Source organism: Schistocerca gregaria, chromosome 2 (assembly GCF_023897955.1).
Source record: "Schistocerca gregaria isolate iqSchGreg1 chromosome 2, iqSchGreg1.2, whole genome shotgun sequence".
Taxonomy (NCBI): Eukaryota; Metazoa; Arthropoda; class Insecta; order Orthoptera; family Acrididae; genus Schistocerca; species Schistocerca gregaria.
In genome coordinates, this window is record NC_064921.1 from 507,584,631 (window position 1) to 507,596,915 (window position 12,285).

General features: G+C 40.4%; 1 protein-coding gene across 5 annotated transcripts in view; it reads left to right on the top strand.

Annotated features, from left to right (window-relative positions):
* The window catches only part of LOC126328994 (zinc finger protein 131-like), a 64,939-nt gene that overhangs the window by 31,243 nt on the left and 21,411 nt on the right, over window positions 1-12,285 (top strand). For all 5 annotated transcript variants that reach the window (XM_049996090.1, XM_049996089.1, XM_049996085.1 and 2 more), the window contains one exon: window positions 1,558-2,203. In XM_049996090.1, coding sequence (XP_049852047.1) covers window positions 1,577-2,203 — 627 coding nt within the window. In that variant the 5' untranslated portion in view covers window positions 1,558-1,576. The remainder of the gene's footprint in view (window positions 1-1,557; window positions 2,204-12,285) is intronic.

The window sequence follows — 12,285 nt, forward strand, 5'->3', positions numbered from 1 at the left end:
CAAAATTGACTGAAATTTTTCAATTTTATTTCAAAGGATATCAACAAACAGTGGAAGGTGTGCAAAATTATAAAGATATGTTCAGTTATCAATTTTTTCCAATATTCATTACGTTTGTGGTTTGCAGTTGGAGTTCCAAATGTTCGTACAATGGTCATTTCTTGTATTACCTGAAATCGATCTCCGCCCATTATCGTCCCTCTCACATGAATACCGTTATCCGTAATGGGAACCTCAGCTCCTAAAGTAATGAGGATGTGAGTTGCATTCCTTTAGGTTTGCTGGCATCAGCTGCTCGCAAAGCGTATCTAGTGCCGAGTGTTAGAAAATTTTTGTGAAATGGAAGAACCAAGTGTTCCTGCAGTAGTGCAGCCAGCAGAAGATCCGCAAGTAGAGGAGTTGAATGAAGAATCAAAAGGCGAAATCATGAATGCATTAAATACATCGAAAATCTACTCCATGATTTGAATCTCATAACAAATACACCGCCAAGCATGATCTCTGCCAATTCCGTTGCAATTGGCAGTGAGATATGTATCACATTACAGGATCTCTTGGCTGAAAGACAGATCATTATTGATTATGAATTGATAGATTTCAATGAAGAAGATGAATTGGGAGAATATGAAGCGAACCACAAGCAGAATGAATATTTGAAAAACATAATAACTGAATGTATCTTTATAATTTTACACTGTTTGCTTATATTTTTTGAAATGAAATTGAAAAATTTGGTCGGTTTTTGTGGGGGGGGGGGGGGGGGGGGGGGGAAGGTACATGAGCAGGCTTCGAACTTCGTACCTCCACAGCAGTAGCAACGAACGACATTACCACTGTGCTACACTGACTTACTCGAAATATACAACATGTGCAATGAACTTCAAACCGGCAATGAACCGGCTGCAAGCCTGAAATTTGTTTGAACAGTCAATTCGACAGTGAGATAGGTAACTTTGTAGTGGATCTGCCACCTCTGTGTTAGCACTCCACTTGTGCCGTAAGCTTGAGAGAGTCGTGTCCAACTTGAATATACATGGATGGTATGAGAATGTTATCAACTATGTGTATTTTATCAAGTGTGTGTTTTTTATCAAGATAGGTGTACATGTGGATCACCTTTTGTGCTTCCATAAGATCAGATGATGGCACTATAAGACTGTTGAAACTGGTCATCTTGGAACAGTAAGAGTTTCTATACTGCAGTCAAAGCATACAAAGTGTGCGCTTCATTTACAGCTGTAAAGATTGCCCCACAGCACAACATGAAGTCTTTACATAATATTTTAGAAGTTACAGTCTGCCAACAAAAATTTCCTTTTTAGTTCTTATTGTTGCAGTTTGGTGGTGATAGGTAAGATTTAAGACTTCATTGAAGTTGCTTAGAACGCTATGAAGCATAGCAAAAACTTCTGGTTTTGATGGGAATAAGTTTAATCCAGGATTATTTACTTATGCTTTTTGTATGTGAGTGTCTTAAAATAAAAAAAAATGCAATGTTTGTCACTTACATGCTTTTGGATTTCAGTGTAAATATAAAGCAGTTTCATTGTGTTACAGGTTTTGCTTCATCTAAAGCATGGGCAGCAGCCACTTGCATGTAGTTTGGGACAATCATATCTCCAATTTGCAAACAGTTCTCTACGAATTCTACAATCGTCATAGCTTAGCTGACGTCACAATATCATGCAAGGATGGTACTTTAAAAGCACACAAAATAATTTTATCTGCCTGCAGCCCGTACTTTGAGACTGTTTTTCAGGAAAATCCATGTGAACATCCTGTTGTTATACTAAAAGAAATATCATGTTATGAGATGCAAATATTACTTCAGCTTATGTACCGTGGGTCCACTGATATTCCGGAAGAAGATATTTCTGGTATCATACAAACAGCAAATGAACTTAAGGTAAAGGGATTTGTTCAAGCTGCAGTGAAGAATGTTACAGAAGACACAGACAGACTAGAAAACGATTCTGGAATGGATCAGCATAATTCATCTACCATGTTGCCCACTAATGATGATCATGAGTATCAAGATGAATCTGACTTACATGTTCTGAAAGACACAAGACAGAATGGAGAAAATTATGGTTTAGAGGATGATGTGGAAGGCAGCAATGGGCTTGTGGACACAAATGACCAGGTTGACAACTCTACAAGTGAGGTGGATCAGGAAATAATGGTATCTTCACCATATTCAGTGGTAAGCTATTCTTTTTTCTATTCTAGCTGAAAACATTTTGCTATATATGGTTTTTGATGCATACAGAAATGTCACCTGCAGAAAGTACACAGATAATTTGCAGAATTATTTTATTTGGTCTACAGTTTAGTCAATAATTAACATCCAAGCTTTCTGTTTATAGGAACGAGGAGAGAGAGAGAGAGAGAGAGAGAGAGAGAGAGAGAGAGAGAGAGAGTGAGTGAGTGAGTAAGTGAGTGGGAGGGGGGGAGGGAGGGGGGGGTTAACTTTGGAATACCATCAACAATTTTAACTACACAGGGTGTAGTGAAACATCAGGAAAAAATTCATTTATAGCCTTCTTAGTGAAAAGGGTGGGGAGAGTGGGATTAAGATAATAGAAAACAATCAGTGTTAGTGCTGAGTCCACATTTTTGCAATTACTATGCTGATTGGTGACAGTCCCAATGATATTTCTTCTCAAAGAATTTGGGTTATGATGGGAAGAGAATGACATATAAAAAAGAGGCATTTTTTAAAAATACTGTAGATTAAATTAGAGATCAACATGTTCTGCTACAGTTAACTTATGTTTCTTGCTAAAGCGTTAATTCATCCAAGAATTTATTCTTGCCACTGGATGGAAACTAAAAATGATCTTCACAACAGAGGTTTGTGCTGAGTTAATCTACATCTACAATGATAAACTACAAGTCACCGAACGGTTCATGGCGGAGGGTACCCTGTACATCACTAGTCATTTCCTTTCCTATTCCACTTGCAAACAGTGTGAGGGAAAAATGATTGTCTATATGCCTCTGTATGAGCCCTAGTTTCTTGTATCTTATCTTTGTGGTCCTTATGCACAATGTATGTTGGCAGTAATAGAATCATTCGGTAGTCAATTTTAGATGCCAGTTCTATAAATTTTTTCCTCAGTTTTTCTTGGAAAGAACATTGCCTTCCCCCCAGGGATTCCCATTTGAATTCCTGAAGCATCTCCGTAACACTTATGTGTTGCTCAAACCTATCGGCAACAAATCTAGCTGCCTGCTTTTGAATTGCTTCAATGTCTTCCTTCAAATTGACTTGGATGGATCCCAAACACTTGAGCAGTACTCAAGAATAGGTTGCACTAGTGTCTCATATGTAGTCTCCCTTACAGGTGAACCACTCTTTCCTAAAACTCTCCCAATAAACCGAAATTGACCATTTGCCTTCCCTACCACAGTTCTCACATGCTTATCCCATCTTATATTGATTTTCAATGTTATGCCCAGATATTTAAATGACTTTACTGTGTCAAGCAGGACACTAGTAATACTGTATCCAAACATGACATGTTTGTTCTCCCTACGCATCTGTGTTAACTTACACCACATTTAGGGCTAGCTGCTATTCATCACACCAACTGGATATTTTGTCTAAGACATCTTGTATATTAAGTGGGAAAGCGGCGGTAGACAGGCACAATAAATAAAACACACAAACACACACACAGAATTTCTAGCTTTCGCAACCGACGGTTGCTTCTTCAGGAAAGAGGGAAGGAGAGGGAAAGACGAAAGGATGTGGGTTTTAAGGGAGAGGGTAAGGAGTCATTCCAATCCCGGGAGAGGAAAGACTTACCTTAGGGGGAAAAAAGGACAGGTGTACACTCGCACATACATACACACACACACACACACACACACACACACACACACACACACACACACACACATATCCATCCGCACATACACAGACACATGCAGGTCTGAAGCAGGGCTGAAGCTCTCGAAGCCTCAGAAACCAACTGGTTGTACCTGTAGACACCAATAGAGCATGTTGACTAAAACTAACTCTCATGACTTTTTATTGAATGGAAGTTGTGACTATACCTCTGACAAATCCAGTTTAGACAAATGGTGTCCCCTAGCCATTTTGTCATCAGTTCTTCTGGATGTGGGATGTGGTATGTGTTGACCATAGACTGTGCATTAATAATAACCTTGAAATAGCCACATAGATGGAGCTTGCCAGTAAGTTTCTTGGTAATCCCTAACAGTGTAGCTTATTGGCTGGGCTATATAGGTTCAGTGAAATCCAAAGCAGTCAGCCTGTTGAGTTCTTCCCTGACTTGATCATGAAGTGCAAGTGGTACTTGCCTAGTCCTGAAGAAATGAGGTTGTGCTTTGGATTTGACAGTAATATGCACTGTAACATCTGTGGAATTACTTAACCCAAGTGAAAAGAAGTCCAGATATTCCTTGCACAGTTTATCCGATTCCTAATATGGCACAAGGTCAAAAACCAGGTTAATCGAACCAGCAACTGTGAGTCCCAATATTGTAAAAGCATCCAAGCCAAACAAAGTTTCTGTAAAAATACTGTTCACTACAAGGACGGACAGTTGCTGGATCACCGTCTTGTATACCATCTTCATTGTATACTGTCCAATAATAAAGATTTTTTTGTCTGTTATAATTGAAAGATGGAGCAAGGTAGAAGACAATGAAGGAGAGCAGAGGCAAATAATATATGTTACAATTAATAAGTGATCCTCTGTGCCCGTATCTACTTGTAACCATATGGTGATTAATTAATATGCACATTGATGAACAGCTTTTAGAAACAGAAGCAAGAATGTCACATTCAGGGCTAATGATGTCCATGTCCTTAGGTTGAAAGATTGAAACTGTAATCAGTCCTGGCTGTTCTTGGCGTACTGCCACATTGTGTCCTTTCTACAGTGGTGGCAAGAATACTGATACTTTGCGGAGCTGTTTGTCTGGAATGTGGAGTTTGGACATGCTGTACCACCACGATTTCCACTTGCAGAGCTGTACTGGAACATGAGTGCCTACCATTGTCTAAGTTGATAGCAGCTACGTCCATCCAGGAATCTGTCAGCCTGCTGCAAGAGTAATGTCATACAATTGTGAAATGGAGAGGACTTCTTATAAAATGGGGTCTTCAAATTACAGTGTCCATTGGTGGACCTCTTTATTGAGAGCTGATGGAATGATTGCACCCAGAATCATAGTATCAGCATAAGACTCCTTAGACTGGGCAGTAATGAAATGACTTGCAACTCTGCACCCCAAGTTTGATGTAATTGACAGGATTCCTTCCTGCATTGGTAAAATTCCCATGTCATGGAAATAACTTGGCTATGTTGGTGGTAATACGACATGAACAACTTACGCATTTCATTAAATGAAAAGAATGCAGGACACTGAAAAGTGGCTAACTTTCCTAGTAAGCAGTACATTTGGGAAAAGATCTACAACAGGAAGAGTGCTTTAATGAAATCATCATCCATTACCTTGAAGGCCATGAAGTGTTGTAGTGGACATTTTTCATGTGCCTCCCAACCCTCAATGGCCTCATCATAGGTGGGGAAAGGTGATGTGTAAGCTAGTGAGTGTTGAGGTCATGCTAACAGGCTGATCGAAACACTGTCCAACATGGCCACGTGCTCTTGATACTGCATTTCCAGCTGTTGCTGCAGTAAGTTTTGAAGTGCTACCTACAAGGATGTGCATGTCGAGGTCATCACTTTGGCAAAAATCTTGTGACCATTCAACTGAACTCATTGCCATTTGTGTAGTAACTACATCCACAAATAAGTACTCACAAGAATGAAAATCATGCCAACAAAAATTGTTTAAAGGTTCCATGCATATTCTGAGTGCAATGCCAGGTCGAATCTGATATTATATACTGAGAGTCCTGAGAGCAGGGTCAAGTGAACACACCTTAATAGAATGATGCCTGTGCCTACGGTGTGTGCCGCCAAGGTGCCGGGATGGTCCAAGTGTTACCACATTAATGAACTTCTCAAAAACATTAAAACAAATACATAGGCCAAAATCTGTACAAACTCTTTAAAGTTATATTTACGTCAACACTGCTCTTACTCCATTGAACAATATTTAACTGAAATGTAGTGTATATATGAGAATGACATGCAGTTTAAAAATGTAAGCTTAGAAAAGTAACTATTGTAATGTATTGACTTTTCCATAGTCTCGTACATTAACTGCTTTCGTAAACAAATGAACAATAAAAATACAATACAGTACAATGCTGGCATGTTTCCAAAATCATAGATAAGATTGCAAACAATAGTGTGTCCATTTGGTGTTTTTCAAAAACAAATCATATTTATGTGCAGATGTTTCACCTTAAAATATCTCACTGATACATTTTGTTTCACATGTTGCTGCCACAGTATTTTCTCTCATGCCCGTGTCTCTTAGTGTGGATTTCATTATATGGCTTCTTGTTCTTATTTCTTCAAAAATTGTCAGTGTGTCATCTTTTTTTCTTTCTGATGTCTTTTCTTCCCTATTACCAGCAAATATCTTGTGATTAAGATAGCATTTTATGTTTGTAGTCTTGCTACTCAGTCTTGTGCACCAACTGGATCAAATGTCATGTCTTGTCACTCACTGCTTCCTATGTCGTTGATATGTGTTCCATGTTTTTTGTGCTTTGTCCTCTCCCTGTGTGGTTTTTGGTGTCTTGTTTCCAAAGTTAATTATCTTGCAAAAGCTGATTTCAATTCTAGGTAGCTTGTTATATCCTTGATAGTATGTTCATCTCAGCTAGTCCTTCTAAATAACTGGGTTATGCACTGGATTGTTTTGCTTTTAAGTCACATTTATGGAAAAGTGCCTTTAAAGGTAGGTTAACTGTTTTCTAAATGTAGATTCCTCGTGGAATAAATTTGTAAAATCAGCACTTGGTTAAATAATATTAGTTAGATATTTAGATTTATGCTTACACTCCCATCACATTTTACACAATTCCTCAATCATATTTCTTTCTTAACCCCCTTCCTTATGACTGCCATTACTTCTATTTGTTCCTTAAATATGCTTTAAGTGTGGATTTTTTTGTTCTCACAGTGGTTCATGTATTTGGCATTATTCTATGTTGTCTTATGCCTAGATTTCTCTTTCTCTACTATTGTCATCTGCTCTTCCATTCTCACTTTCTGCTCTAGTTTAATCTGTTGTTGCCTCTTTCTATTGTGGTTATATGTTTTGTGTTATGCGATATTGCTTTTTTATTACTAGTTTGAGTTTTACGTCTTTTGTCATTCGTGCGTGAATTATGTCGTAGTTTTCACTCTTTATCTACACCTTTATCAATTTTATGAGCTTTCCTTGAATGTGAAATTGTTTTGATAGCATCTTCAATTCTGGTATTCTTGTCCATTACATTAATGCCCAACAATCCTGATTGCTGCGATTCTGATTCGATTTTGATAATACATATTGTTTTTTTCCCACTCTGATCTGACTGTTATAACTCAACATTTCTGCAACATTAGCTATAATTATCATCATAGATCCAAAAATATGGTTCATACAAACATCAGTAACTGCATAATTAACAATGTTATCCTCCCAAAGACAAAAAACAGTTCTATGCCAAAGTGCACATACTTTTCATAACGGTTTGTTCTTTCTGTGTTAACTGCACTGGCTTCTATTTAGTCTACTAATTCTGAGGCATGATGATTTTTCTAATATGCTTATGTGAGCTGTAACCTTTCAGTACTAATAATCCTATTTGATATTGTATCTCATATTACAGCATGTAGGCTCAACCACATAGTTTTTAACACACTTGCTGACTTGTTATTACTAATACAATCCAATCCAAATTTTCATACACTATAACTGATACCTAGCACAGCCTCCATCCCAGAGCTTTTGTTAAAATTTTGCCTCTCTTCCTTTGCATTTTCTCACCATAAAGTAAGTTTATAGCATGTTGCACTTACAGTAGTTTTACTACTTATTTCTTTATTCAAAGGAAACCATGGCAGTGACATCTTCCTTCTCTCTTCCTCCTCCCCCTTGTTTTCTATTTTGAATAATGGAAATGTACTCACATAGTCATACTACTAGGAAAGAAGCCTTATCTGTTATGGGCCATACCAGGTTGAAAATTAATGACTAATTGATCCAAAACTGTGGAGCTGTTCCACAGTACCATTAGGAGTGCGATGCTAGGCTAAAATCTGGTTCATGGCAGGCAATGTTGAAAGTGCTTTACAGATGTGTGACTCAAACTGTTTTCTCTGAAACAGACAATCCATTTGTGAAAGTGTGTCATGGGCACAGATGCTGCTGTTGCACCTTCCATTGGATAGGCCTCAGGTCAATGAGAGAAATGTCCAATCTATGTCAGGCAGTAAAATATCTTTCAATGCTTGTAAAGGTCTATTGATTTCAATATGAACATGCTCAAGTCATTGACTAGGTTCAGTGAAAATACTGAGTGGAGATGGTAACATGCTGAGTTATTTTGTTGTCCTGATAAACTGCTAGAACCAAGAGGCTCTGTTTACCCTGTCCAAATCTTTAGCTACTAAGGAGGCTGCCACGTATAGGCAAAAGTGTCAGAGCTCCCTGGCTACCACATCTAGCCCATTGTATCAAATCTTGCCTCTCACAAGTGGCATGATTTTTGGAGTTGATGTTATGCTTAATCCTGGTAAAAACTAGTACTATATCTCTGTCTCAACATACATACAGGGGCCAATATTACAGGCAAGCAGAAGATGTAACCTTGCCAGTACGTTCATGGAGAGATTTGAGGAGAAGTCATTAGAGATGGCTAGATACAAACCATATGTTTTGTCAGGAATGTGGATGATACCTTTGGTGATGTGGCCTCATGGTAGGGATAGGCTCACCACTGATTTTCTGGAATATCTAAACTCACATCACTCAAATATGGAACTGGAAAAGGATGGCCAGTTGCCATTTCTGAATGTATTTGTCAAGTGGGGCATAAATGCTTCATTTGGACACAGTGTGTATTACAAACCTACACACACTGATTTATACCTGCAAGCCAGCAGCTGTCACCACCCAGCACTGAAAAGTGGAGTTCTGAAGACATTGGTCCACTGGGCACACACCTTGTCAGACCCAGATAGTTTGCGAGTAAAAGTAGAACATGTACAGTCAGTGTTCTGCAAGAATGGATGCACAGGCAAACAGATTCAGAAGACTCTTCAACCAGCCATGCTGCCACATGATCTAGAAGAAGAACAAGATGAGGCAAAGACACTGGCATACCTGCCGTATGTGGTATCTATTTATGCAAAAATCAGAGGGATTCTCTGGAAGCATAACATCAAGTGTGTGTTCTGTCTACTTGCCAAAATAAGAGGACTACTGAGAAATGTGAAAGATGATCTGGGACTATGAAAACCAGGAATTTATAATACTTTGCCAGTGTAACATGCCTTACATTGGCCAAACAATAGGAAAGTGGACATCAGATGCACATCTGATTAAGACAGGCACCTAAATCAGCCATTCCTGAGCACTGGCTGAAACTCAGTCATTCCATGAACTATGATGAAACAAGGGTTCTGACATAGACCATCAGACACTGGGATAGTGTTATAAAAGAATCTATAGAGATAAATGTGATGAAGAAGACACTAGATACTCAATAGAGGTTTGGATCCTGCTCTGGAGTTGCTGAAAACTCAAAGGGAACAGCAACAGAACTCCACAAACAGAAGAACTGATGGCATGTACAGGAGGAATGAACCCCAGACAGAGCACCAGGTGCAGTGCACAGAAGATGGAATGTCGCAGGACACTTGTAGTGCGAGAGGGCCACATAGAGAACACTTAAAGCTGCACTGGACTATAGATGAAACACCAGCACACAGATGGGGGACACTGGACCAAAGACATAACAGCAGCACTCGGCCTGGTGCACCAGACCAAAGAGGAAACGCCGAAGAACATTTCTAATGGGAGCAGGTTGCAGAGAGAAGGCTTAGAACCACAATGGAACAAAAACGGAATGCCAATGTACAGATAGGTGTATCGGACTGAAGACCAAGGATGCTGCTAACAGTAGCTGATGGCAAACAGAATATATATATATATATATATATATATATATATATATATATATATATATATATATATATATATATATATAATGATGTAAATAGAATAGAAAGAAACTTCCACATGGGAAAAATATATTAAAAACAAAGATTCCAAGACTTACCAAGCGGGAAGCGCTGGTAGACAGGCACAATAAATAAAGCACACACACAGAATTTCTAGCTTTCGCAACCGACGGTTGCTTCTTCAGGAAAGAGGGAAGGAGAGGGAAAGACGAAAGGATGTGGGTTTTAAGGGAGAGGGTAAGGAGTCATTCCAATCCCGGGAGCGGAAAGACTTACCATAGGGGGGAAAAAGGACAGGTATACACTTGCACACACACACACACACACACACACACACACACACACACACACACACAGACACAAGCAGACATTTGTAAAGGCAAAGAGTTCGGACAGAGATGTCAGTCGAGGCGGAAGTACAGAGGCAAAGAAGTTGTTGAAAGACAGGTGAGGTATGAGCGGCGGCAACTTGAAATTAGCGGAGGTTGAGGCCTGGCGGATATCAAGAAGAGAGGATATACTGAAGGGCAAGTTCCCATCTCCGGAGTTCTGACAGGTTGGTGTTAGTCGGAAGTATCCAGATAACTCGGATGGTGTAACACTGTGCCAAGATGTGCTGGCCATGCACCAAGGCATGTTTAGCCACAGGGTGATCCTCATTACCAACAAACACTGTCTGCCTGTGTCCATTCATGCGAATGGACAGTTTGTTGCTGGTCGTTCCCACATAGAAAGCGTCACAGTGTAGGCAGGTCAGTTGGTAAATCACGTGGGTGCTTTCACACGTGGCTCTGCCTTTGATCGTGTACACCTTCTGGGTTACAGGACTGGAGTAGGTGGTGGTGGGAGAGTGCATAGGACAGGTTTTACACTGGGGGCGGTTACAAGGGTAGGAGCCAGAGGGTAGGAAAGGTGGTTTGGGGATTTCATAGGGATGAACCAAGAGGTTACGAAGGTTAGGCGGATGGCGGAAAGACACTCTTGGTGGAGTGGGGAGGATTTCATGAAGGATGGATCTCATTTCGGGGCAGGATTTTAGGAAGTCATATCCCTGCTGGAGAGCCACATTCAGAGTCTGATCCAGTCCCAGGAAGTATCCTGTCACAAGTGGGGCACTTTTGGGGTTCTTCTGTGAGAGGTTCTGGGTTTGAGGGGATGAGGAAGTGGCTCTGGTTATTTGCTTCTGTACCAGGTCGGGAGGGTAGTTGCGGGATGCGAAAGCTGTTTTCAGGTTGTTGGTGTAATGGTTCAGGGATTCAGGACTGGAGCAGATTCGTTTGCACACGAAGGCCTAGGCTGTAGGGAAGGGACCGTTTGATATGGAATGGGTGGCAGCTGTCATAATGGAGGTACTGTTGCTTGTTGGTGGGTTTGATGTGGACGGATGTGTGAAGCTGGCCATTGGACAGATGGAGGTCAACGTCAAGGAAAGGAGCATGGGATTTGGAGTAGGACCAGGTGAATCTGATGGAACCAAAGTAGTTGAGGTTGGAGAGGAAATTCTGGAGTTGTTCTTCACTGTGAGTCCAGATCATGAAGATATCATCAATAAATCTGTACCAAACTATGGGTTGGCAGGCTTGGGTAACCAAGAAGGCTTCCTCTAAGCGACCCATAAATAGGTTGGTATACGAGGGGGCCATCCTGGTACCCATGGCTGTTCCCTTTAATTGTTGGTATGTCTGGCCTTCAAAAGTGAAGAAGTTGTGGGTCAGGATGAAGCTGGCTAAGGTGATGAGGAAAGAGGTTTTAGGTAGGGTGGCAGGTGATCGGCGTGAAAGGAAGTGCTCCATTGCAGCGAGGCCCTGGACGTGCGGGATATTTGTGTATAGGGAAGTGGCATCCAATGGTTACAAGGATGGTTTCCAGGGGTAACAGACTAGGTAAGGATTCCAGGCGTTCGAGAAAGTGGTTGGTGTCTTTGATGAAGGATGGGAGACTGTATGTAATGGGTTGAAGGTGTTGATCTACGTAGGCAGAGATACGTTCAGTAGAACACCTTCAACCCATTACATGTTGTAAATTTGTTAGTGGCAATACGCATTGCTGATCCCTTACTCACTGACATAAGTCTGACATACGATGTAATGGTCCTCAGAGGTACGTTTAGAAAACACTTCACACACACACACACACACACACACACACACACCCTGGA